General features: G+C 34.7%; 1 protein-coding gene across 3 annotated transcripts in view; it reads right to left on the reverse strand.

Moving 5' to 3' along the window:
* LOC138171962 (WD repeat-containing protein 7) overlaps positions 1-26,661 on the reverse strand; it is a 492,039-nt gene that overhangs the window by 388,233 nt on the left and 77,145 nt on the right. For all 3 annotated transcript variants that reach the window (XM_069101570.1, XM_069101552.1, XM_069101560.1), the window contains 2 exons: positions 19,039-19,234; positions 4,606-4,820 (listed from right to left, as the gene is read on the reverse strand). In XM_069101570.1, coding sequence (XP_068957671.1) covers positions 4,606-4,820; positions 19,039-19,234 — 411 coding nt within the window. The remainder of the gene's footprint in view (positions 1-4,605; positions 4,821-19,038; positions 19,235-26,661) is intronic.

The raw sequence follows: 26,661 nt of genomic DNA on the forward strand, positions 1-26,661 counted from the left end.
TCTCTCTCTCTCTCTCTCTCTCTCTCTCTCTCTCTCTCTCTCTCTCTTTCCTTTCATGATCCCACTATATCCCATTCCATACCACTGTTAAGGGGTAGAGAGTGGGAAGAGGGATTTTCTTGACTTCAAGGCTCCATTGGCATGATTCTCCTTCTCTTACAGACTATTAACAACTACTCTGTAAGAGACAAATTTTTCCAAACAGCGCAGATTGGAACTTGAAACATATTTACTCCTAAAAACAAATATTTTTAAGTGACAGCTCCTCAGACCAGTGTAAAAGGTCTATTCAACCCACAATGCTGATGAAGGATATAACATGTGCAACAGTATTATTTTATACTATTGTCTTCTTCATTGTAAACAGACAAGAGTTTATATAAACTGAGAGCTAAACCCAGAGACCTACAAGCCTAATAAGTCTGAACCCCCTCTACAAAACACCTATCAAGCGGTTACCCAATCTTTGCTTGAAGACAAGCAGTGGGAATGAAACCGGTGCCTTCCAAGGTTAGCTATCAACTCTAAATGAGATCACTATAAATATCAGGAAGTTGTTTTTTTTTCATCCAAAGTCAAAATCTGCCTTTATTGTAACTCCAGCCTAGTTGTTCCTAGTTCTACATTAGAAACCACAAAGGAAAAAGTCTAATTCCACTTTCATATAATGATCCATCAAATACTTGCAAATAGCAATAATGTTCCCCGCAAATTTCTAAACAATTTTCACATTATATGATCTTTAGGCCTTAGCCAATCCTGACTGCTCTACTTAGGACAGCATCTTGCTTTTAAATGTCTTTCCTAAAATGTGCTACCCAGAATTGAACACAATAATCCAGATGCAGTTTGACTAGAGAAGAGAACGGTAGGAGAATTACTTTCCTAGCTCAAGACATTTATCTAAATAGTCTAATGGATCAATGATCACTCCTACAGAACAGAAGCTCCTTGAAAATGGAATTTTTCATTTTGCTTTGTATTTCCCACAGTCTAGCATATGTTACATGCCCAACAACATACTTGTTGAATAAAAAAAAAATGTTTACACTCCCTCCAATAATGCAGCTAAGACCCTTCCCTATTAGCGCATACTGGATGACTTTTGATTATGTCCTCCTATAAATAGACTACAGGGCAGTCTGTTGCAGACCTGCTAGAACTAGTAATACTGCACACTATTAAAAATCACTACAAACATTTCCTTGCTCTCCGCACTTTCTTGAAGTAAGATCCTTGTTCACTGTCTTTCACATTAAAAGTGGTCATGAAGTTATACTCCAAAATATTTTGGGACATTCTTCAAAGACCTTAATCAGTGAAAATATCTTCTCCAGGAGAGAAGACAGTAATCATTATATCCCTTAAAAGATTATTTTCATGCTTTACCTTAGATAAAACAATTGATCTCCTTTGTGCCAAGCCCTATGAGGACATAAGTCTCAGAGTTTTACCTAGTGTGGTAATCAGAAGGTAAACACAGCCTTTTGTCAGACCTGTACTAGAAGTACATCTTTATTTAATAGGGAAGAGCCTTCACAAAGCTAGATTCCATTCCATGCCATAGAGTCAGGGTAGTAGGACTTCAATGAAATATTTCAGATATTTATGAAAGAAGTAAGGTATTTTGAGCTTGCCAGGGATTCATACTACAATGTATTTCTGATAAATTTTAGACTTTAAAACGTTATCTAAAAATGAACTTTGGAGGACACAGTTCTTTTGTATGCTAGAGATTATACAATGACCTTCTAGCTTTCAACACTTTGCCACCAAATGTCACAGGTGTCCCCTTACCCTATAACTTTCCCCAGGACAGAACTTTCTCATCCTGTATCCTGCCTCCACCTCTATAGACCCCTTTTTCTACTGGTAAATTCCTTCAGGTGCTTCCATTTGGGAAGGGATAAGGCCATCTATCCTTCATTCCCCTCCTGGTTCTGCTTTTGACACAAGGACTTGACTACCATGACCCCCCCACATGTATATTTCCTACCCTATCCTTTCTGGCTCTGTTTTGTGTGACTCCTCTCATCTAAAATGTGGGCCCCTTGAGGGCAAAGAGTCTCTTTTTGCTGGTATTTTGTATCCCTAAGTACTCACCACAATGCCTTGCACACAATAATCATTTAATAAAAACAACTTCTTGCCTTATCATTAGAAAGACTCATCCAACAAGAAAAATATAAGTTTACAACTGTCACTGTTTAGTCGTTTCAGTAACAGCCAACTCTTCCTGACCCCATTTGGGGTTTTCTCAGCAAAGATACTGGAGTGATTTTGCCATTTCCTTCTCCAGCTCATTTTACAGATGAGAAAATTGAGGCAAACAGCGTCAAGTAACTTGCCCAGGGTCACAGAGTAAAAATCTGAGGCCACATTTGAACTCACAAAGATGAGACCCAGCACTCTATCCACTGTGCTACCTAAATTTGCAATAAATAATAGCAATTCCATTTTTTTTCCATCTATTATCTTCCAGTTTAAAAAAAAAAACTGGCCAGTAGATTACTTATTTGTCTTTTGTGTATAAAAAAAAAACTATCTATAGCTAAAGAGATTAACAATATTACTTACATAAAATATTCATGACTAATAGCTGAGAATTCTACTGCAATGAGTAAAAATAAGGTTATTAACGATATACAAAATGGATATGAATCTCCAATGATATCCATAATTTTATATTAGAAAACCCTGCATTTTGAAAAGAAGCCCACTACACTAGTACACTTCTGGTCATATTTTTCAGATTAGGAATTCTGTTCTTATTTTTTTGTACATTTTTCACCAAAATCAGAAAACTAATGTCATCCAAAAGGACGGCTCATTTCTGCAATTTCTCTCAGAAAGACCCATAATCTGAACATGAGCAAACAGTGAACAAAATCCCTAATGGTCCCGTCAGCATACATTTTTCATAAAGTGATTATCCCTTTGCAGCCTCAGCTTCTTAAGCCTTTTTCCCCTACTATAATTGTTTTCCTGGTAGGCTAGGCAACAATTACCACTGTTACACAGGACTGTGTATGTTCACAAGCAATATATTTTACAATACATAAGTGTAATGTCTCTGATATCTGGTGCTTTTATCACTAATTGCACTATAAAGTGTGCTATTAAAACTGGGACAAACAAGACTGTAAAAATCACATAATGGACCATGACTATTTATAAAAGACTTTTGTAACTGTTACTGTACAATTTTTTTAAGTTTCTAGTTGTATAATGATTTTTCCATATTTTTGTTTTCAGAGGATAACCTGAAGAAAATTATTTCTATTTGAAAATATGTATTATATGCCTGTCTTTCAACAAAATACCTCAAAGTTAAATAATTTTAAACAATGTCATATGTCCAAATCTATTACTTAATATTAATGGTTTACAAACAATTTTACATATAAATCAGGGTTCCAATAGGCATCTGTGTGGCTCTTTCAAAGAAAATGTGGTCATCACAGACAAGTTTAAGTTATGGTTTCTTCCATACCCCTTAGGGGTTAGAGATAAAGGAAAGAAAAAATGATGCAAAAAAGATTCAGACTTCTAATATCCAAAAGTCAGGACAAAACATAATTGTCAAGTGTTACACTTCAGAGAAGCAGAACTGGCAACAAGACCAATTACTATGGAAATCCAAAATTATCTATGTCTTGGACGTAGTCGACTCCATTTTTGCTGGGCTAAATTTTCAATTTGTGAATTAAAAGCCTTTTGCTCATTTCACTGTTCACATTTCTTGCTTCAGAGGATAAGCAGCAAATGGTGGGAAAAGTTATAAATTCAAATCAGTCATTTTTGCTACTTACTAACAGCACTGGTAAAAGGTTGAGAGAGGTGGAGATTTTAACTATTGACTCAAATGAGGTCTGGGGATTATCTCTAGATTTCAATTATCCATGCTACCCTTGTCCTTCATTCCCAGAGACAGCTGCATAGCAACTCCTGATAGAAAACTGTAAAAGTGCCACAGAGCATATCTTACAAAGGGAATACTGACTAAAAGCTAGAGAACAAAAGAATCATTATAAAATTAATGAAAGACAATGTGATTTATACTTTTTATCTTGATTATAGGCATTCTGTTAAAAAAAATACTGAGTTGGGATCCTTGTAATGGAATGTAACAAGTACATTTCAAACACTCGAGGAAATTCAAGCATTTTCTCATATTCTTCTGATTAATGGTCTTAATGAAAGCAAAATATCAGACTTAAAACAAATGATTAACAATGTATGAGTTTGCTAAATTACATTTTCTCCTTAGGATAAATTAACTTGGATTCAAGCATCAGCCAAAATACATTAAAATGAGAAATGTCACCTATTCTAAAATGCTACTACTGATATTAAAAAGTCATCTACATTAGAATATTTAGAACCTACTTTGTAAGTAAGTGAAGTTTATGTTTTCACAATAGTGTTTGAAATACTCCTAAAAGAAAATATACATAGTATATGTAACCTATGATAAAACACAGAAAATGAGTTATCTTCACAATAGTTTTCATCAAGAAGTCTAAGATAAATGCTAAAAATATACTATAAATGTATTACTAATTTGAGAACTAAGTAATTCATATATTCAAAGACAAAACTTACTTTGTCAGATGCTTCAGAAGCCAAGAGGTTAGTAGCAAGGGTTTGTAGCTTGTGATGGGCCATATTTTTTAGAGCAGCAAGACTACGTCTTGTCATAGCCTGTTTTAAATTAATAGCTGGATGACTAAGAGAATCAACTGCAGCAGGAACTGCTTCATCACAAGCATTCAAAATCTCAACTGCTGTAATCCCCATCACACAACGATCCAGGGCACCTTAAAAAAAAGAACATGTTAAGTATATTGCATTATACCAAAACCTCTAACTAATTTACTTAAAATAATGTGTCTATATAAAAATTTTAATAAACATATTACTCTGGACTTCCCGCCTCTATCAACTCTCTACTCCAATGTTCAAAACAATGGCATCATTCTCCCTGGGCACTTTCACTAACCTACTACTACTGCTCTGTAAAGCTCTTGTCTGGCTTTCCATTCCACTTTAGCTATAGACAAAAGAAAAATCTTTACCAAGCTGCCACCACATTTCCTCCACAATTGCCAAGGAAATTTACTACAATAATTTTATGTGAAGAGGATGGTGTTTGGTGTTGAAGGGTCTTCCCCCTCCCCCAAAGCAAACAAACAAAAAACAGTCCTTGGCCTCAATCTAGTTTGATGCTCTCTTAAATCAATCATTCTATATTCCTAATTTTTAAGCTTTCACCTAAATTGATGCATGTGGTTGGGAAATCCTCCCCCTACAAACTGTCCTCCTTCCATTTACACAACTCACAGAGTCTCATTTTCTCCATAAAATTATCTCGAACTATAAGATGTGTAGATAAATGTCTCTCTGCAGCCATTCTCATAGCTAAACTTAACCATTTTCAAGATTCTGGCTATATCCAATCTATTTCTAAATGTACTTATAAAAAAAAGAATATTTCAAAATACATATTTGCTCTTTTCTTCATGTATATGCGCTATTTGGAAAGCAGGGTATGATGGACACAAATGAGAAATGCAGACAAATAGCTTTAAGAAAATTTGAAGAAGGAAAAAAACATTTTCAGTTAGGAGAGATTAAGGAAATTTGCACACACATCTCCATTAGGCTCCCAAAGAGTACTCTCCCAGCAGGCAGAGAAACATTTAGCCAAATGCTACCCACAGAGAGATCTTTAGATGTCACTTTAGATGATGGCAATGTAGGCATTCTTTCAAGACCATCTCAAAGTAAGATTGAGTGGTTCTGGGGTGGGGGAGTTATGGAAGGCACTACACAACACTTTACTATTAACATGAAGGCATGTTTTCTGGTTGTTGCTGTTCATCATTTGTTCTCAAAGAGGACCGTTAACATCATGAGGTGATGTCTTGACTTGTGCAAGAATTGGAATTAAGTGAAGCCTGAGTCGTCAGCCTCACTCTCTCCTCCAGAGACTTCAAAGTCCAGTCAAGACGAGTGGCAAAATAATAGAAAAGAACACTGAACCAAGATCTGAATTTGAATACCAGCTGTACCATTTATTGAATGTGAAAGATCTTAGTCAACCTCCCTGAGGTGCAACACCTTCATTTATAAACACTTGCAAAGCCTTCAAGCGAGATGTGAAAATACTTTGTAACCATAAAGCACTGTGTACAATAAAAATAAGAAGAGTTTGCATCTACTTAGCACTTTGAGGTTTGCAAAGCACTTTATGTAGGTTATCTCACGTGGTCCTCACAGCAACTTGGAGAGGAAGATGTTATTATTATCCCCACTTTATAGATAAGGAAACTGAGCTAGAAAAAGGTTAAGTGACCTGCCTAGGGCAACACAGCAAGGGAGTGTCTCGGGAAAAATTTGGACCCAGATCTTCCAGACTCCCAACTCCAGAGCTCTAGCTACTATACAACTATACTATCCGCAATTCCTCTTAAAACAGTAGCATAACGTTAGATGAAACAAAGATCCCAGTTACTAAGAGAAAGGCTCACTACTAGGTTAAAAGAGAAAAGAAAAACTGCCAAGAACAGTGGAAATAAGTTTGGCAGAAATTAGATGAAAACCAACATCTCAAATCATCTACCAAGATAAATTACACACAAAATATTAAGACATAAAAGGTGACATTATAAGCAAATTAAGAGGAAGAAACTATCTGTTTTACAACTATGGATAAGGAAAGATGATCAAACAAAGAAGAAAAAAGGATGACAAAATTTTAGAGGCTTTGGATGAACAAAATCAATGCAGTTAAAGTTAGAATGGAAATAGGCAACTAAAAAAAAACTTTACAGTAAGTCTCTCAGTTAATCCTTTCTGAGATATATAAGAAATTGTTCAACTTTATAAAAATATGAGTCATTCCTCCAAAAGGCAAATTAAGACATCATATTAACAGGCAGTTTTCAAAAGAAAAAAATACAAACTATCAATAGTCATATAAAAAATGTTCCAAACCACTAATAACCAGAGAAAAGAAAATTAAAGCATCTCTGAGATATCTCATCTCCATCAAATTGGCAAAAATGACAACAGAAAATGTCAAATGTTGGGAAGGGCTACAGAAAACAGGCACACTAAAGCACTATTGGTAGAACTATGAAATGGTTTAGCCATTTAGGAAAAAAATCTAGAACTATGCCCAAAAAGTCACAAAAATGCATGTTCTTGGGCTTGTAGCCCAAAGAGAGCAAAGAAACAAGAAACTGACTCATATGTACAAAAATATTTATATCACCTCTTTCATGATGGCCATCTGAACAACAGTTTGAGGGTGTAACAATCAACTGGAGAATGACTTAACAAGTTGGAGTATATGAGTGTAATGGAATACTATTGTGCCAAAAATCATGATGTAATGGACAATTTCAGAGGAAACTTGGAAGACACATATACACTGATGCAGAGTGGAGTGAATAGAACCAGGATAATAAACATAATAAACAACTCAACCCAATAATCCACTACTCCTGATGAAAGAGAGTAACAGAGTTCAGAGTTCCAATATTAGACTCTTTATGTCACTTTCTCCACATTATCTACCTATTTATCTTGATGAGTGCAACCCATTCTATGAATCTGACTTAAGGATCAGTATGGGATGCAATACTGGAAAAGAACCCATATTTACAAAAATATAGCATCACCTTTTTGTTGCTGCAAAGAACTATAACAAGAATATCAAGAAAAGAACAAATTATGGTATATGAATGTAATGAAATTACTGAACTGTAACAAATAATGAAAGGAAATTATTCAGAGAAATATGGCAAGTCTTGTATGAAATGATGTGGAACAAAATTAACATCACCAGGATTCGGTCAAGTCAACAAACACTTATTAAGGAACTACTATGGGCCAGGCACAGTACTAAGTATTGTCTTTTATATACTAACAGGAACAGTATAAAAAAAAAACAAATTTGAAAGAATTTAGAACTCTTATCAATGCATGCAATGACAAACCACAGTTCCCAAGGACCAAAGATAACTCAAACTACTCACCTTCTAACAGAGAGGTGATAGATTCTATCAGATAGACTCAAAATGCAGAATGAGATATGTCTTTTTGGAGACAGACAACAAGAAAATAGCTTCCCTTGACACTGAACTCATCTTTTTTTCTAAACCTTCCCTTTCTCCTATCTTCCTATTACTGTCAAGGGTAACACAAACCTCCCAGGCTCCCAGTCTTGCAACCTGGAGTCATCCTGGGCTCCTCATGATAGTGATAGATATATAGATACATATTAGCCCCTATGTCCAAGCTGCTGCCAAGGCCTGTTGATCTCACCTTATGCAACATCTCTCAAATATTCCCCCTTCTCTCCTCTGACATTGCCAATACTCTGCTACAGGCCCTCATCACCCCATACCCGGACTATTGTAATAGCCTATCAGTGGGTCTGCCCACCTCAAGTCTCTCCTCACTCCAATCCATCTGCCATTCAGCCACTAAAGTGATATTCCTAAAGCACAGGTCCTATCATGTCTTCCTTCCACTCCATAAACTCCAGTGGCTTCCTATTGCCTCCAGAATAAAATACAAAGTCATCTGATTGGTATACAAAAACCTTTATAACTTTGCTCTGTCTCAACCTTTTGAGTCTTATACTTTATTCTTCATAATCTACTCTTCAATCCAATGACATTGGTCTCCTGGATGTTTAACAAACAAGACACTCCAACTTGTCTTCAGATATTTTTACTGTGTGTCCTCCATACCTGAAACATTCTCTCTCTCCTCACTGCTACCTCCTTACTTCCTTGGGTTCCTTCAAATTCCAACTAAAATCCCATCTTCTTCAGGAAGCCTTTATCATTCCCTCTTAATTTTCTCTGTTAATTATTTTCTAAGTATTCTTTACATAGCTTCTTTGTATATATTTGTTTGTTTGTTATCTCTCCATTAGATTATAAGCTCCTAGAGGACAGGAACTGGTTTTTGCATCCCAGCACTTAGCACAATGCCTAGCACATATGTGCACTTAAATGTTTACTAAGTGGACTATGCATATTTGTTGCAAAGATTTTGTTGTTTTTTTTTTTTCAAATGAAAGAGAGAGTAGATAAATGCTACAAAGGAAAAAAATACTTAAAAAAACAATATAAAATATAAAGCTTTTAAAAAAAAAAATAGGTCTCGGGGCAGCTAGGAGGTGCAGTGAGTAAAGTGCCAGCCCTGGAGTCAGGAGGACCAGAGTTCGGTTCCAGCCTCAGACACTTAACACCCACACAAAAACACTAGCCTTGTAACCCTGGGCAAATTATTTAAATCCAATTGCCCTCCAAAAGGAAAAAAAAAATAGGTCTCCTTGGGGGCGGCTAGGTGGCACAGTGAGTAAAGCGCCAGCCCCGGAGTCAGGAGGACCTGAGTTCAGTTCCAGCCTCAGAAACTTAACACAAAAGAACTAGCCATGTAACTAACCTTAGGCAAGTTACTTAACCCCAATTGCCCTCCAAAAGGCAAAAAAAAAAAAAAATAGGTCTCCTTTTTCTTTCTATAATGCCTTGAACAATTCTTCACACAATAAAGGTTAATAAATACTGGCTGAATAAATATTTTGGAACTACAGAGTCCAGTCATATATTTTTTTCTTAGTGTTAAATGATCACAAATGTATCCACTGAACATATCCACACACTCAAATGCCATAATTAGTTGCCTACAAATTGTCCCAACATATATGTGGGAGGCTATTAAACTATTTAATAAGAGCTGATATAAAGTATTTGACAGACACTTTATCTTAAGAGAAAGTAATGGTAACTTATCATTGTACTTTTTATTATTTTGATAATTCTAATTCAAGTCACTAAATATTTACAAAAAACAGTGAAGTTAACTGCCAATCTTAGAATAATTGATTACACTAGATAAATTTCATTGAATAAAATCTACTTATTATCAGAATTTGAATTCAATTTTAAAATTGTGATATTCATGGATATATTTTCCTCAGTTTACTTTTGTCAAAGAACAAAATTTCTTAGTAGGCCCCCACTAAAGTTATACCTAAACTGGAGCCAATATCACAAGAATAAATGATCCTTTCTCACTTTTACAAGGTCTGATTCAAATAATCATAAGGTATTGTTTCATTTGGTCTACAAATTTATGTCAAACATTCATTCCTAACCTAATTACCCAAAATAAGCCTTTCATAGATTCAGGGCAATTATTTCCTAATGTGACCATTACTTTCAGATTTTTAATAACTTAATTAAGTACCTACCAAAATACTAAAGCTTCTCAACAAATACTTGTTGACTGAACTATTAAAAGGTTCTAATCTTCACACCAAAAAAACTGTCATTTTTAATACACCAAAAGAATTCCAATTGTCTCAAATACAACTATGTTAGTCACAAATCACTTCCAGTTTTTGGTAAATTCTCTTATCGCTTAAAAAAAATATGGTAGTATTATTATATGATAAGTATAAATCAAGTATCTGAATATGCGTTAGGTAAAAAGTACTATTACCACTACTATTGCCATAAAAGTGCTTTTTGCAAGCCTTAAAGTGGTATAGAGTGCTATAGCTCTTTAAGGTTTGCAAAAAGTACTTTCTTGTGTTCTCTCTTGATCTACCTATCCTGCCCCAATCTCCAATTTCACATCTCCAATGGCTTTTCAGACATCTCAAACTGGATGCCCAATAGACATCTTAAATTCAGTATGTTCCAAACAGAACTTACTGTCTTTCCCCCTAAACATCCTCACCTCTCCCCACCTTCTCTGTTACTATGGAGGGCAGAACCATCCTCCCAGTCTATCAGGCTCACAAGATTCACAACCTAGGACTCATCCTGGATTCCTCCCCTTCTCTCACTGGCCATATGCAAGCTACTGCCAAAGGCTGTCAACTTCACCTCTGCAACATCTTTCAAATATGCTCCCTTCTCTTTTTTGACACTGCCACCATTCTGGCACAGGTTCTCATCACCTCACACTACTGGACTCCACACTAGTGGCCTACTGCAATAGTCTACTGGTGGTAGGTCTACATCCTCAAGTCTCTCCCCATTACATCCATCCTCCATTCAGCTACAAAAATTATTTTTCTAAAATACAGATAGAATCATATCACAACCTCCATTCAATAAACTCTAGTGGCTCCCTATATCCTCTAGAATCAAATAAAAATGCTCTGTTTGAAGTCCAAAGCTTTTCTTAACCCAGACTCCTTCTACCTCTCCAGTCTTCTTACACCTTACATGTAACCTTTAATCCAACGGCACTACTAGCTTCCTATCTTGTTCCACAAACAAAACACTCTCTCAGGGCTAAGCATTCTCTTTGGTTGTCCCTCATGCCTGGATCACTCTTCCCAGTCTGCTCCAACTACTGACCTCCTTTAATGCTTGGCTAAAACCCAACTTTCTACAAAGAAGTCTTTCTGAACCCCTCGCAATGCCAGTGCCTTCCCTGGTTAATTACTTCTTATTTATACAGTATATATCTTGCCTTGTTTATATTTGTTTGCATGCCCTCTCCCTCATTAGATTGTAAGGTTCCTTGAGGTCAGCAAACTGCCTTTTGTCTCTTTTATTTCAAGCCCTTAGAACAGGGCCTAGCACATAGAAGGCACTTAATAAATGTTGATCAATCAAAAGATTGATTTTCATAATAAGCCTGTGTGGTAGGTGCTATTATTATCCCCGTTTTAAAGATAAAAAAATGAAGGATGAAAAAATTCAAGTGACTTGCACAGGGTCACACAGGTAGAACCCATCTAAGTTGTCTCCTCAAGACTCTTCTGACTCCCTCCAAGCACCGCACCACCTTCCTGCCTTCTTAACAGTATCACGAGAAAAAGGGTAGAAGATCCTATGCAGAGAGGACAAAAAGGAACTAAACTGCACTTGACATCCTAACAATTTACTTCCTAATATGCTTAAAGAAAGAAAAAAACAACCGATTACGTGCATCAAAGGCCATTAAAACCATGATCGCAGTTTTTTATGATCATAGGCTCACAATGTTAGACCTGATATGGTTTAGGGATAGCTTAGTCCAATTCCATTATGCAGATGAGGAAATAAGCAAAGACAAAACTATACCAAGTATAAGGATTCAGAAAGAAAAAAGTGGGGAAAAAAGAGCACCTTTTTTGGCTTAGCAACTACCATTTATTAAGGGATTACTAAATTCTAGGAATATAAATACAAGTAGAAAGAAAGTTTCTGCCTCTACATTCAAATGGAAGAACACACAGGGAGCTAAAGGGGGGAAGGGTAGGATTAGCATAGCAAAATAAAGCATAAGATAAAGTAAAATGAGAGTTGTTACCCAATCATTCACAAGTACTAAGTAACTGGAATAGTTCCACTTCTAACTATAGTGATGACTTAGAGCATAAAGCCATCCCTCATTCAAAAAGCCCATGGTGGCCAAAAGTTTTGGCAGATCATATACCAAGATGGAAAAAATCAAGTACAAACTTCAGGAAGAACCTCACTAATTTAAGAGAAGACCTATCAGGGACACACAGCCATCATATAATAATGAATTTTTTGGTCACAATAATTCATGAGATCACTTACAGAGAGGCATAGAGAGACTGTGGTCTGTGTTGGTGGCAGGAGTACCTACATCTTTAAAATCACACATCCTTTGAAATACTGGAATAATAATTAGAATGTTTCTCACTTAAAAAGTACTTTGTTGGATTTATTCTTATTAGTAGCATTTGGACTTGTATGACTTGACCATCTAGCTATACCTTCAGGGGAAGGCAGTAACTACTAACTCTTAGATACAAAGAAGTTGCACATGTCTCAAATCAGGGGGGAAAAGTCTTTCAGAATTATAGAAGTTTACCAATGTACCAAACAATTCAGCCCAATAATCCACCACTCCTTCTGAAGAAAGGGAGTAACAGAGTCCAGAAACCCAATATTAAACTCCTCATGTCACTTTTCCCACATTATCTACCAATTTTTTTCCTGATGAGTGCAACCCATGCTATGAATCTGACTTAAGCATCAGCATGGGATGCAATATTGGGAACGAACCCATATTTACAAAAACAAAGCATCACTTTTTGTTATTAAAAAGAATTTATGGCAGATGAATGTAATGAAATATTATTGAACTGTACCAAATAACAAAAGGAAATGACTTGAATAAACATGGCAAGTCTTATATGAAATGATGTGGAATGAAATGAACATCATTAGGAGAACAATTTATACTGTGACTAGAATACTACGAAGGAATACAGTATTAGAAGCAGGCTCCATGGCACAGGAAGCCACTAATAAAAGGAAATAGTAAAGAAAGTGTGGGAAGCTAGATTTTTTGCTATGGCTCCAAAAATAGATAGATTTTTGAATAAAGATACCCCAGCAGAATAAGATACCCCAACCCCAAGATGTTGAGAGTCCACATCACTTTCCAGAATATACTGAGAAGTGACTCAAAATAATTTAACAAAACTATCTTACAGACCCTTTCCTAGGCCCTAATGCATTTGTTTTACATAGGTAAAACAGAAAGAAACATGGCTACATATAATTCTGTTTTGTACCACATGTGGAAGGTTATTAGCGTTCAATGCTTTTTCTTAAATTCTGAATAACACAAATTGCCACTAGAATTAATCAAAAGGGGAGAATTAATGTGGGAAATACAATATAGGAACATTAACACTATTGCTCTTTCAAATCTAAAAATATCTTCCAAATTCTGAAAAAAAAAAATTGAAAGAAAAGGCAAGATTCCATGTAAAATCTTTGTGATTTAAATAAAGTAACCATTGATTCTATTGACAATTCAGTGACAAACCACACAAGAGTTATATTACAGCATCTGACATTTAAATGACCTTTTGATTTTCAAGCATATCTTCTTTCTGCACTCCATTTCACCTGTCACACAATCTAAACTATGGTGATTTTTGATGCAAGATGCTGAATCAGCAGGTATATCCCTAAAAACACATAATAAATGCAATAAATATTTGTACCTGCTTTAAATAGCTAATATAGCTTTCTAAATTCTTAAACCTCAAAATATATTATCAGGCATCAAAAATAAATAAGAGACATTTCTTATAACATCAATTCGTATTTTATTTTAAAATCTCATCGTACATGCTGAAGTGGAAGGATTCAATTCAGATAATCAGCATGAAAAAATATAGATCATTCAATATCACCAATAAAAGTCCAAGATTCAAAGTATGGAAGGAATTTTTTTAAAATACATAAAATCAAGAATTATTCTCCAATACAAAAATGGACAAAGATAAAAGTTATCACAAAGAAAAACTGCAAACTATAAATAACCTTATGAAAAATGCTCCAAGTCACTAATTTTTCTAAATGTACATTAAAACTACTCACACTCATATTTATACTTCAAATCCAAATAGACCCTTTATGTGTAAAAAAAATGTCAATAATAGTACTTTTTAATAGCAATTAACTGGAAACAATGTAGTGATAGCCAGTTAAAGTTGTAGACACACCATGAAGAATCTCAGGATGAAGAGGGTTAAATTAGAATGTGGAACTTAGCATATAAGCAACATGGAGGCCTTGAATATTTAAAAAACAGTGGAATGACAAGATTAAATCAGTGTTTGGGGAAAATAATTCAGCAAAGTACAAGACAGGATATAAAATAGACAGGCTGGAGAAAGTAAGACTACTTGGTATACTACTTTGATAGTCTAAATGAAACATGAATATATGAACCTTAATTAGAATGCTAGCAAGAGAATTGGAAAGGATGGATATGAGAAAAAAAATATGAAGGAAGAATCAACAGGAACTAGTGACTGTCTCAATATGAGGGATAACAGAGAGTGACAGAAAACAGCTAAGAAAGCTGTATCTTCCACCTGCATAAACCAAGAAGTCACTTGAACACTGTCAAGAACCTAGGCCAAAGCTCTTTCTTAGCACCCTGTCCCAAGATATTTTACATTCTTCTAGAATTTCCCTTAACTGTTATCCTTATCTTTAAACTTAAGGGTAAATGGCAAAGAATACAGAAAAATAATTCAATATCTTTTTATAAAAAAAATAATGCAGTTAAACTCAAATCCCTTTCTCAATAAACACCATCAGAAAAAAGGATACAATATGTGATAAACATTATTTCAAATGTGCCATTGACAATAAAACGACTGAACTGCAGCACCACCTCCTGTTTCTAGTGGGTAATTTCAGTTTTGAGGGGAAGAGCAACAATCGAATGATGCAAACCAAAGTTAGATAAATGTAATTCATACACGATACTGGCGCTCAGAGTCTGGGGCATATGGTTTACATTAGCTTCAAATGTTTCAAGTTACTGAATCTTTCCTGTGAACACAACTTTCAAACACACACACTTCATTTATTCACTTGTACTTTCCCTCCATTATATTTTTAAAATGCACTTATTTTGAGCTAAAATAATCCCAACTTCAAGTAAAAAGAACTTTAGGGTAGATTTCAGACTAAAAGAGAAGTCTTTCAGATTTGAAAGAAAAACGAATACCATTATGTCCTAACTCAGTTTTGGAAGGTCTACGTTTTTTTTAAATGGCAGGACTACAATAAGATGCTCCATTTCACCACTTTCTCTATTACTTTTTTTGCAGCTTTTCAAGGAAATCTGAATTAATACTAAGACAAAATATGTTATTATGGCCATATGTATATAGAAGTCATTATGTTAACATTATAAGAAGGGGTATAAAAATAAGCCAGTGAGAATATAGTGAACAGTGACAATTTTCATGAAATTTTCTATATAGGTGACTTGGATTTAACAAATTAATTTGCATTTAACAAATTAAAATACAATAATAATAAATAATACAAAAAAAATAAAATACAAAAATAAGTAATATAATATAAACATGAATATATATACATATATACCTACATATAAAAATACATACAAACAAAAGCCATTAAAGTTTAAACTGCACTGAGACTTTTGAAACATCATGAGTATATCACTTGACAGACTCTTAGACACCCTGCAATATAGTATGATGCTTTCATTCCAATGAGTGACAGAATATTGATTTTAAATGCTTAAATTTAACAAAAAGGAAATTATACAACTTACACTTCAAAGAAAATTCTATTAACACTTATGAAAATCAGGCAAGCAAATTTAAAATGAAAGAATATCTATAATTCCCTGAGCTAGATTCTACAACTTCAGCATCCTTCTAAAAACAGGGACTGTGCCAGACTGAAATGGGTAATTAGGCAGGAAAAGTGAATAGATGGAAGGATCAAGATTCCCAAAGCACCAGGTATCTTGAGAGTGAATAGAAAACGCACTGCTCCCAAAATCCCCAAATTTATCCATTAAGGGATACAAATGGGTTAGTGAAAGGCAGACTGAATAAATAACTGAACAGCCTTACCTAACTTATGCTAGAGCTCTTCTCCATTATAAGAAATCCAGACTTGGCCCTAAATCTGCACCAGCCAGGATCACAATGCTGAGCCCAGGCAGCTTCAGAAGTTATCTGCTGTCCAGGCCAAGGAAGACAGGAATCTCATCTGGCCAAGTGAAGTCCATTATTGGGTAAGTGGGACAATTTTCTATTTATTTGAAAATGTGAGGAAGTAACTATTGTATACCTCTGTATCCTATTTTTAATGTCATTAGAGAGGACAATTAATGACAAAAGATGACATGAGGATAGGGAAAAAAAAAAGTTTTTGTCTTCTATACTATCAACCATAGGTGCACTGTATATTAGTAAACTTTGATTTCTGCCAAAAATTAAAGCACTGGAGGGAAGTAAAATGTTCCACATAACTAGAAAATAAGGTATTTTTTTCCAAATTTTTTGAGCTAAAAATATCAATGTATGTCAAATAGGTATATATTACAGAAGAATAAACAATTAATAGGGCTAGTTTTGGGCTAAAAGAACTTCATTGCTGAGAATGGCTATCCCAAAGCAATAACAACAAAGGTCCAATACCTATTCAGAGTTTATGGAGACTTCAGACATCAAGCCTTGACTCGGTCTGATTTATCTTGCTTCATTTTTTATTTACTTAATAAATAAATAATGTCACAACCTTCAGGATATTTCCTACTTACTCCCTGAGGTCCCTTATATCTGGAAATATTGAACATGGCAGGGGGAGGGGAGGGAAGGAAGATAACACGAATCTGTTATAAAAGCTAAAACACAAAACATAATTTTGTTTTTCCATTTTTTACCTTTATTTTGAAATTCCCTGGCATACTTGAATAAAGACACAAATCTATAGTAATAATCAAAGTACTGCTACATATTACAATATTATATGTATATAATATTATATAGGGTATAATTCAAATTATAGTTCATTGCATAATGTATAACCACTGTATAATGATTGTAATAATAGCATCATCTAGGCTCTATGAAGTTATGGATTAGTTATTTCTTTCACCTACAAATATCCTAGAAAATCAGCTTTTGCTTATATTCAAATTTAAGCTCTTATTTACACTATTTCACAGTTTAATAGGTTAAAAAGTACTTTAATAAAAGTGGGTAAATGACATTTTTTCCAATTTTTTCATTAACTTAAATTGAACAAATTCTATAGAGGCATAACTCCATTTTCTTTCAAAATAAATCAGCTACAAAAAAAAGTTTTTAATTTAAAAAAATTTAAAGAAGCAAAATAAATCAGCTGTAAATTCAATACACTCATTCTATCTAAGAGCTTCTTATATCTGTCATTACTGTCATCAGAGTGCCTTTTGATAACAATACACAAATAAGACTGTTTCATAATTAACTCTGCAGTTTTCATCAAGGACATCATTTCTAATTATGAATACACAAATCATAAACAACTTCAATTTATTAAACATTTACTAAGCACTTCTTATGTGCAAAGGCACTAGAGAAGATAGTTCAAAGTCTAGCAGGGGTGATAAAACATGTGGACAAAAAAATTAGAGTATAATATGTACATAGAATAAATATAATGGAATATTAAATTGATGAGATAGGTGGGATCTCTAGAGAGGTGATGAGAACACAGGTACAGAAAACAGTAAAGTGAACAAACATTCAGAAACAGGATCATATGGGCATTCAAAAATTTAGTACATTGAACCAATCTAAGAACACATATTGCTTAATTCAAAATAATCACAGTGTTTTCATAATAACGTGAAAAATCCTCATAAAGCTTTTGCTTTGAGGCACTGAATCCTTAAAAGTTAAATATCTTGTTATTTTTAAATATGCTTTCACTAACTTGAAAACGATATCTTCCACATAATATTTCTCAACTGGCAACAATAAAAAAATTGTTTCCTTCTGGGCCAGAAATTCCAATAGCTCCCTGATCTTAATAAACATAATATCTTAAACATACTTTGTATATGTCTTTGTCAAATAGTTACAAATCTACTGTCTATGTCCTCATCAGCATGCTTTTATCAGTGTGGAAACCTTTGAAAGACAAAGACTACGGGGCGGCCAGGAGGCTCAGCGAGTAAGAGCACCGGCTCCAGTGTTGGGATGACCTGGATCAAATCCAGGCTCAGATACTCAGCACCACACCCAGAAATAATAACTGGCCGTGTAACCTTGAGCAAGTTACTTAACCCCAATTGCTTAAGAAAAAAAAAAAAAAGACAAAGACTACTCGTACTATTCTTTAAAGCATAGTAAAATAGATGTGTGTACACTTAATAAATACCTAAGTATTTATTAGTATTATAATATCATAAATCCTTCAGGCTAGAAGGGGCCTTCAAGTTATTTCATCCAACTGCCTTCTTTAGAGATGAGGAAACTGAGGCCCAGAGAAGTGAAACAAGTGCTCCGAGATCACCCAGACAGTGCTGGGAGTAAAAACCCAGCTCCCGGGCTTTGCATTGAGTGCTCTCACCACTCTACAATTCAGTCTCTCCTCTATGTTGATGATGAAAACATTGAGAAGTACCAATAGTTAACTTTTTTTTGAAAAGTACACAAATAATTGTCTCTTCCATTTTTTTTCTACTTAATCTTACCAGTATCCATCTGCCAGACATACACAGAGCCATCTGAACAGCCAACCACCAGGTAGTCATCTGAAGGCCTCCACTTTATTACTTGGATGGGAAAAAGGTGACGAGATGCCAACATGATACATTTTTTCTCTCTCAAACTCAGAAGTCCCACAGAATGGTCACTGGCTACAGAACAGATGCAGTGTTGCACTCTCGTCTGAAAAGGAAAATAAATCTTGATTACGTTTTAAAATAATGAAGAGGAATTATAACATTACTTGAAAGAAGAATTAAATGTGTGGTTACCATTGCTAAGTCATAATATTAATGGCAATGAAAAATTATTGCCTATATATTCCACAATTGCAATTGAATACTATGGCATACTGGGGAAATTACTTATATTAGGATTAAAAGGACATCCAATATTACTACTTTTGCCAAATAACATAGAATTGAAGACAAAAAGGAAAAAAAAACTATTTGTGATTGTGAGTCCTTTCCAGAGCCCATTTTCTTTTTGCACTTTAACCTTTTGAATCTGTGTATTTCCTCCAAAATAACTCTTCTTAAAAATTATAAGCAGCACCATTTTTTTTTGTTTGTTTTGTTTTGGGAAGGCAATTGGGGTTAAGCGACTTGCCCAAGGTCACACAGCTAGTAAGTGTTAAGTGTCTGAGGCCACATTGGAATTCAGGTTCTCCTGGCTCCAGGGCTGGTGCTCTATTCACTGCACCACCCAGCCGCCCCACAACACCATTTTTAAAGACTACCACTCCTCTTTCTGCTGCTTCTATTCCAAATAAGCCCAGAGCTTTATCACAGCATTTATATCTATGCTCCACTTTTAAAGGATGAAATTATCATTATGGTACCTAGGAAACTTAATAGTCACTCTGATTTGGGCAGAGAGAAAATACTCATCACTACTATGACAGGCTTATGATTATTTCCCAAACTCCTTTCTTCTTTCTAGTTCTGCAGTTTCAAGGAATATTATTCAATTACAACAGCCTTCCTGACAGGTAAACGTCTTCACCCATAAACACCAAACTTCTCATGAAGAGAAGTCATTTATTATTACCACAAAGCCTTTATATCACAAGAAAGTCTATAGAATCCTGCTGATGGTAGTGGTTCTACATAGAAAAACCATGAGGAGATACGTCAAGGGCCCCCCCCCCCCCATGACCCCATCCCACATGGAATTTGATGTGAATTAGCAATACAGAAGTGCTGACATCTACTGGGCACATTCTCCTGACCACAGAAAATAACTCTGGGCCAAAGAGAGGCTAGCACAGTAACAACTATGATCCCTTTTCAGGAGAACTTCGAGCTAGGTAATAGTTGTCATTATTTATGTACTTCCAACATTACAACAACTTCAAACAACACTGTTCCAAAGAAGTAATCAAGACTCACAGTTGACAGAGTAAGAGATTTTTATTAACAATACTATGTAGAAAATAGTCACTGAACTCTACAACACAGGAAATATAATCAACGATTATTGGGCAAAAATGAACGTTAGAGTAACAGATATAACTGTGAATTTTATTTTCAAACACACCTGCATTGGCACTACAGTGTGAAGAAATCCTGATGAGTCGCTCCCTCTGCCAACAAAGATTAGCACCTTCTCAACAATTTAGATTCTTAAAAAGTTACCTGCCATCACTGAGAAGTAAAGTAGTTTGCCTAGGGGGTCACAAAGCTAGTGTATATTAGAGATTAGACTGGTACTCAGGGCTTCCCAAATCTGAAGCTGCGTCCCTACCCACTCTGCCCCACTGCCTCTCTCATAAGTAGTTCACTAATTTCTAAAAGTAAAAAATAGTTCTATAACTTCAGAAAACTGATATTTTTTCCTATTAAAAGAAGCCTTTCAAAAAATATCATATAGCATTTCTATAAATGAGTATTTATTACATTTACTGATTTTATTTTCATTAACAAATAATTAGTCAAAACATAAACTGAGGTTTCTTTCTATAAAAAAAAAAGTCAATAAAATCAATGTCTTCTTTAATGAGCTAAAGGATTATGGCTCTTTTATATTTGTTTTTAGCTAGAATGGAAAACATGGCTACATAATTAAATAAACCACAATGTAAAAACAAACAAAAAACTATTTAAACCCTAACAATATTGTAATAAGGTATTTGGGAACAATTTTCTGTCAGAGTTCAATTTTAATAATTTCACAATACACAATATAAATATTTTATATATTCTGCCATATGCACATAGCAAATACAAAATAGAAATGATGGGATATTAACATTATAAGTGCTTTGTTCATCTATATAGTAATTTTCAGTAATCATAAGATTAGTAGATTAATATTTTAAAACAAAAAAATATAATCACTATTTTCTATTACACAAATTTTTGTTGAATAGTTAATACATTTGATAAGCAATTGCAGGTTAAAATGACCATAGTAATTCATTACCCATAGTAATATTGAGGGATGCCAGACTAAGCTTTAAACCACTATGGAATGAGAGTGGTCGAGAAAAGATTCATAAAAATTAAGACTACATTGCTACTATTCTAACATGGCAGATCTTTAGACAGCTGAATTTAAATGAATAGTTTTCCACTTCATTGAGATTGTGCAACAACTAGTGAGAATTAGCATGCAACTATCCCATCTTTAAAAAAAAAAGTATAATACTCATCAGAAAAGAAAAAGAGAAATTGTATAAAACTACTGTAAATAATAAAGAACAACTGATGAGTTAATTTTAGCTTTACTATAAGAAATATTAGTCTAGAGAGAACCAAAATAATTGAGAATGAAATAAAGAATCAATAGTACTAATCCCAAGAAAACAGAGATAGTTAGAAGTATTTAATGCATGAGAAAAGATTTGGTTCTCAGGTTTCAAATGTGGATAAAATAAATCTCATTTTTCTTTTCTCTAGAAACTTATACTCTTACCTGCATTGGGGGATGAGGAAAGCAGCCAAGAGAGAAAACATGACAATACAGTAGAAAGTTTATCAATTTAGACTCCACTAATTAATTTTGGCCTGAGGCTTGCTATTATACACACTCCACAAACAAATTAACATTATAAACAGCCAAGTCTTAAGCCTACTTAAACATAAGTTTTCAAGCACCATTAAAGCATCAATTTGAATTTGTTGCAATGTTTGTTACATTCAAATAATGAATATCAGAAAAATAACAACTATTCATTCAATTATAATTAGTGACATTCTTATTATCAAGAGGTAGCATGTTACACTGGATAAAAAGCTGCCCTGAGAATCAAGATGATTGGAGTTTTAAGTCCCATCTACAGCATCCAGGCTATGTGACACTAGGCAAGTTACGTAACCCCTCAAAGTCTAAGGCCACTTCTCTAGGATTCTAAATTGCGAATAGACGCAGATCTGCATTAGGGATTTGCCTCTCTGGGAACAACTCACACTTGAGAAATAGCAAATCCAGTATAAAAGATATGTACATTCTTACTAATAGTTCAGTCATAAGAATATGGGCTGGAAGGATACTCAGAAGCCAGTCTAGTCTGCTCCCAATCATTTTACATATGAGAAAACTGAAGCCCAGAAAAGGGAAATATGGCCCAAGGTCACAGACTTAGTAAATATTAGAACCCAGATGTCCTGGTTCCAAATCCAGGGCTCTTTTCACTATACCATAATGCCTCTCACCATAAATTCATCCTAAAAAAATCTCTTAATCACCAGTACATATGGAGCTGAAAATAACAAAACTGAACATCTTGGAAAAGGTTCTATAACTCCATTTTTTTCATTAAGACAGACTTTCCCCTAAACTGGGATGATTAAGCAAGTATTTGTTGTACAAGAATTCGAGAAATGTTGGTTTTATTGATCACACCTTCACTCAGCGATCAGTTCTCTAAGTTGGTATACATAAATTAACTTCAACTTCCCTTTTTTGCCATTTTTATATGTACAAAATACATATACCTGACTGCGCTTTAACTTCAAGAGAGTTATGACAAAATATCTATACCACACTCTAAATTTCTTAGCAATAATTATAAGATAATAGAACTAACGCAATACTAATCTGACTTAATTCTCGTTCCAAAAAACTTAACTGGATTCATGCCATAAGTCATGTTTTTTGTTGTTGTTACATAAAAAGGCATTACTGTAAATTTAATTTTTTTTAAATAGAGGTAGGTTTTGTATACTTTTGAGGTTCAGTTCAATAAAGCAGTTTTACGTTCTTTTTTAAAGACAGAAATTATTCCTCATATTGGTTAAAACTGATCTTGCAGTTAACATGCAGCATAGCGGTAAGCAGTAAGCCAGAGTTCCAAATTAAGTTAAGGACTTTCACTGATAAACATTTATTAAGCACCTACATTCCAGCAAACTGTGCTGAATTCTGAGGATGCAAAGACAAAAAGAGTTTGTGCCCTCAGGAAGCGTATATACTATTGGGGAAAACAGATACACATCTAAGTATAAGTAGGTACAAACTAATTTCAGGGGTGAGGCACTACACCTGGGGGACGAGGCTGTCAAAAAAAGAATAACCTGCTCATGTAAGGAATTTGGGGTTCTTTATACAAGACACTCCATTTCCTCTGTACCTTTCAATTGGTTGGCTGAGAGTGAATCTTCATCAAGGTTACTTTGCATCTATACTGTGATTATCTCCCCCATTAAAATGTAAGCTTTTTGAGGGCAGGGGCAGTTTTTACTTTTCTTTGCAATCCCAGCATTTAACATAGTACCTACAGCAAGCAAATGTTGACCAATTGACAGAAGGTGGCATATAAGCTACAGGTTCTAAGAGACAGGGGTGATGAAGGAATGCATTCTAGACACAGAAGCACAGCCTAGGCAAATAGTGAAGATAGAAAACTGTATGAAAGAAACAGCTAAAAGATCAGTTAAGACTAGACTGAAGTATGTCAAGGGGAGTTACATATATTAAATCATTTACCATTTGAAAATTTTCTACTTGAAGAGAACCAGTTGTCTCTGTATATTAATTTAAATCACTAATACCATAATCAAAAATAAAGGAAAGACTACCCTAGAAATTTGTGGCTAAATATCCTTATGCCATTTACCTAAAAGTAAGAAAATGTATTGGTTCTTTAACAGTTATTTTACAGCTTTTATTTTTTCAAATTAAAATTCTAAAATGATACAATTAACTGTCATGGTAATGAGAATTTGATCTTCCCTGCCCCTTAATAAACCTAAGGAAATTTGAAGACCTTCCCTAATTTGAAAATCTTCCCTGTCCCGTAATAGGCTGAATGAAATCACATGGAGACTATCGTGGGAGGAGTTTGCTGAAGGGTGAAGCAGAACCCACAGGAAGATGGGAGTCAGAGCAGCTAGACAGTGGGAGAGAGAGGATGCACCCAAGAGGACAGTTAAGCTTGTGAGTGTTTTCCCCCTGCTGTGACGGCTAGGCTTGTGAGTGTTGGTTTGAGGTAAGGCTAATGGATGGTGTGGCGCTCTGCTGCATTGTGGTGTATTAACTTCTATGCTGGTATGATGGATTCGTTTTTCTGGTGTTGGGATTTGGTTTTCTAGTGTCTGAATAAATGCTTTGCTTCTGTCTTCTATATGGAGAGTCTGTTATATTTTTTGCAATTGAGAAGTATGCCGGCATATTTACAGTCACCATGGGTTCTATGAATATTGTGTTGGCGCTACAGCTATGGACTAGACATGGCATAAGCCATATTATCAAAGAAATGTAAGATCAGAGTCACATGTCAAGTCACATAACAAAACAAACAATGTGCTATGTTGATATGAATAAAACATAAAAAGATCTAGCGGTAGTTTTCTAGTATGTACGCTAGATCTCCTATGGAATAAGAATCAGGGTGATAAAACGAAGATGAAATCTGTACATTTTATACTGGTGCAGAGTATGCCCATATCAATGAGAGTCAGTGACATAATATGTATAGCCTACACCTCGGGGTTCTTATGAAGAAAATACTCTGCAAGCCCTGAAGTACTATGTAAATAAAGCAACTGTCATTATCATGAAGAACTAAGCTCATATCCACTAGATACCTAGCAAATTGACAAAAAAGGAAAATAAATGATAAACTGGGTTGCAGGAAAACAAACAGGCATATTAAGGCTGGTAGAATTATGAACTGGTTGGGGCGGTTAGGTGGCGCAGTAAATACAGCACTAGCCCTGGAGTCAGGAAGACCGAAGTTCAAATCCCACCTCAGACACTTAACACAAAATACTAGCCATGTGACCTAAGTTTAACCCCAATTGCCCTGCCTTCCCCCCTCCAAAAAGAAAAAAAAAAAGAATTATGAACTGGTGCAACCATTCTAGAGAGAAATTTGGAACTATACCCCCCACAATTACTAAACTGGACAGATTTTTATCACAACATTACCACTACCAGGCCTATGGCCCAAGGAGATTAAAGAAAGAGGAAAAGGCCTTTTTTTACAAAAATATTTAATATTTATAGCATCTCTTTTTGTGGTAACAAAGTTTGGAAACTAAGAGGGTACCAATCAACTGGGAAACAGCTAAACAAATAACTGTTTATGGATGTAATGAAATACTATTGTGGGATATGAAATAACAGAAGTGAAGGGGTCAGGGAAACGTGGGAAGAATTATATGAAGAGACACAAAATGAAGTGAGAAGAACCAGAAGAACAATTAAATAACAATATAAAAAAACAAATTTGAAAGACTTAAGACCACTGACTAATACAATGACCAACTACGATTCCAGAGGATTAATGAAGATCTATGTCAACCTCCTCCTCAGAGGGGGTGATGGGCTCAAGATGCAGATTGACACATATATTTTTGGGCATAGGCAAGGTGAGAATTCACTTTGCTTGACTGCATTTGTTACAAAGGTTTTCTTTTTCTTTTTTAATTTTAAGTTGGGGTGGAAAGAGGAAGAGAAAATAAATGTAGTTAATTGAAAAATAAAATTAAACTAAAAAAGAACTGTAAGATTAAAAATCAAATGCAAAAAGAGGCAAAAATGACAAAAGATAGCAAATAATGAATGTTGGAAGGATTGTAGAAAATTAAGCATCATAATATACCATTATAGAAACTGTGGGTTGATTTAAGCATGCTGAAAAAGAGTTTGGAATGATGCTAAGAAAGGGATTAAAATGTCAATAGCCTTGACACAGAAATTCCCCTACTAGGTATATACCCCCTAAGATCAATAATTTAAGTAATAATAATAATTTTAAAAAGGTCTATTATATAGCAAAATATTTAGAGAAGTACTTTTTGTAGTATCAAATACTTAGAAACAAAGTAGATAGCTACTAATTAGGGAATAACTAAACAAATTGTGTTACATGAATATAATGGAATACTACTAAATTTCAGTAAATTATGAATAAATCAGGAAATATTTATCAGGTGCTGTAGTAAGCTCTAGGGTACTGGGTAACAGTAACAGAGATGGGAGATTAACAACTGAGTAACAGTAAGAAGGCCCAGCTGTAGAGTATGTGGAAAAAAGTAATGCATTTGAAGAGAGGGAGGCAAGAGCTTCAAATGACAAAAAGAAGAGATTATATTTCACCCTGGAAGAAATTGGGAGCAACTGGAGTTTTTTGAGATGTCAGGTGACATCGTCAAACTCACACT

This window comes from Petaurus breviceps, unplaced genomic scaffold (genome assembly GCF_028583685.1).
Source record: "Petaurus breviceps papuanus isolate PSGF00001 unplaced genomic scaffold, PetGlider_PUasm1.0 128, whole genome shotgun sequence".
NCBI classification, from domain to species: domain Eukaryota; kingdom Metazoa; phylum Chordata; class Mammalia; order Diprotodontia; family Petauridae; genus Petaurus; species Petaurus breviceps.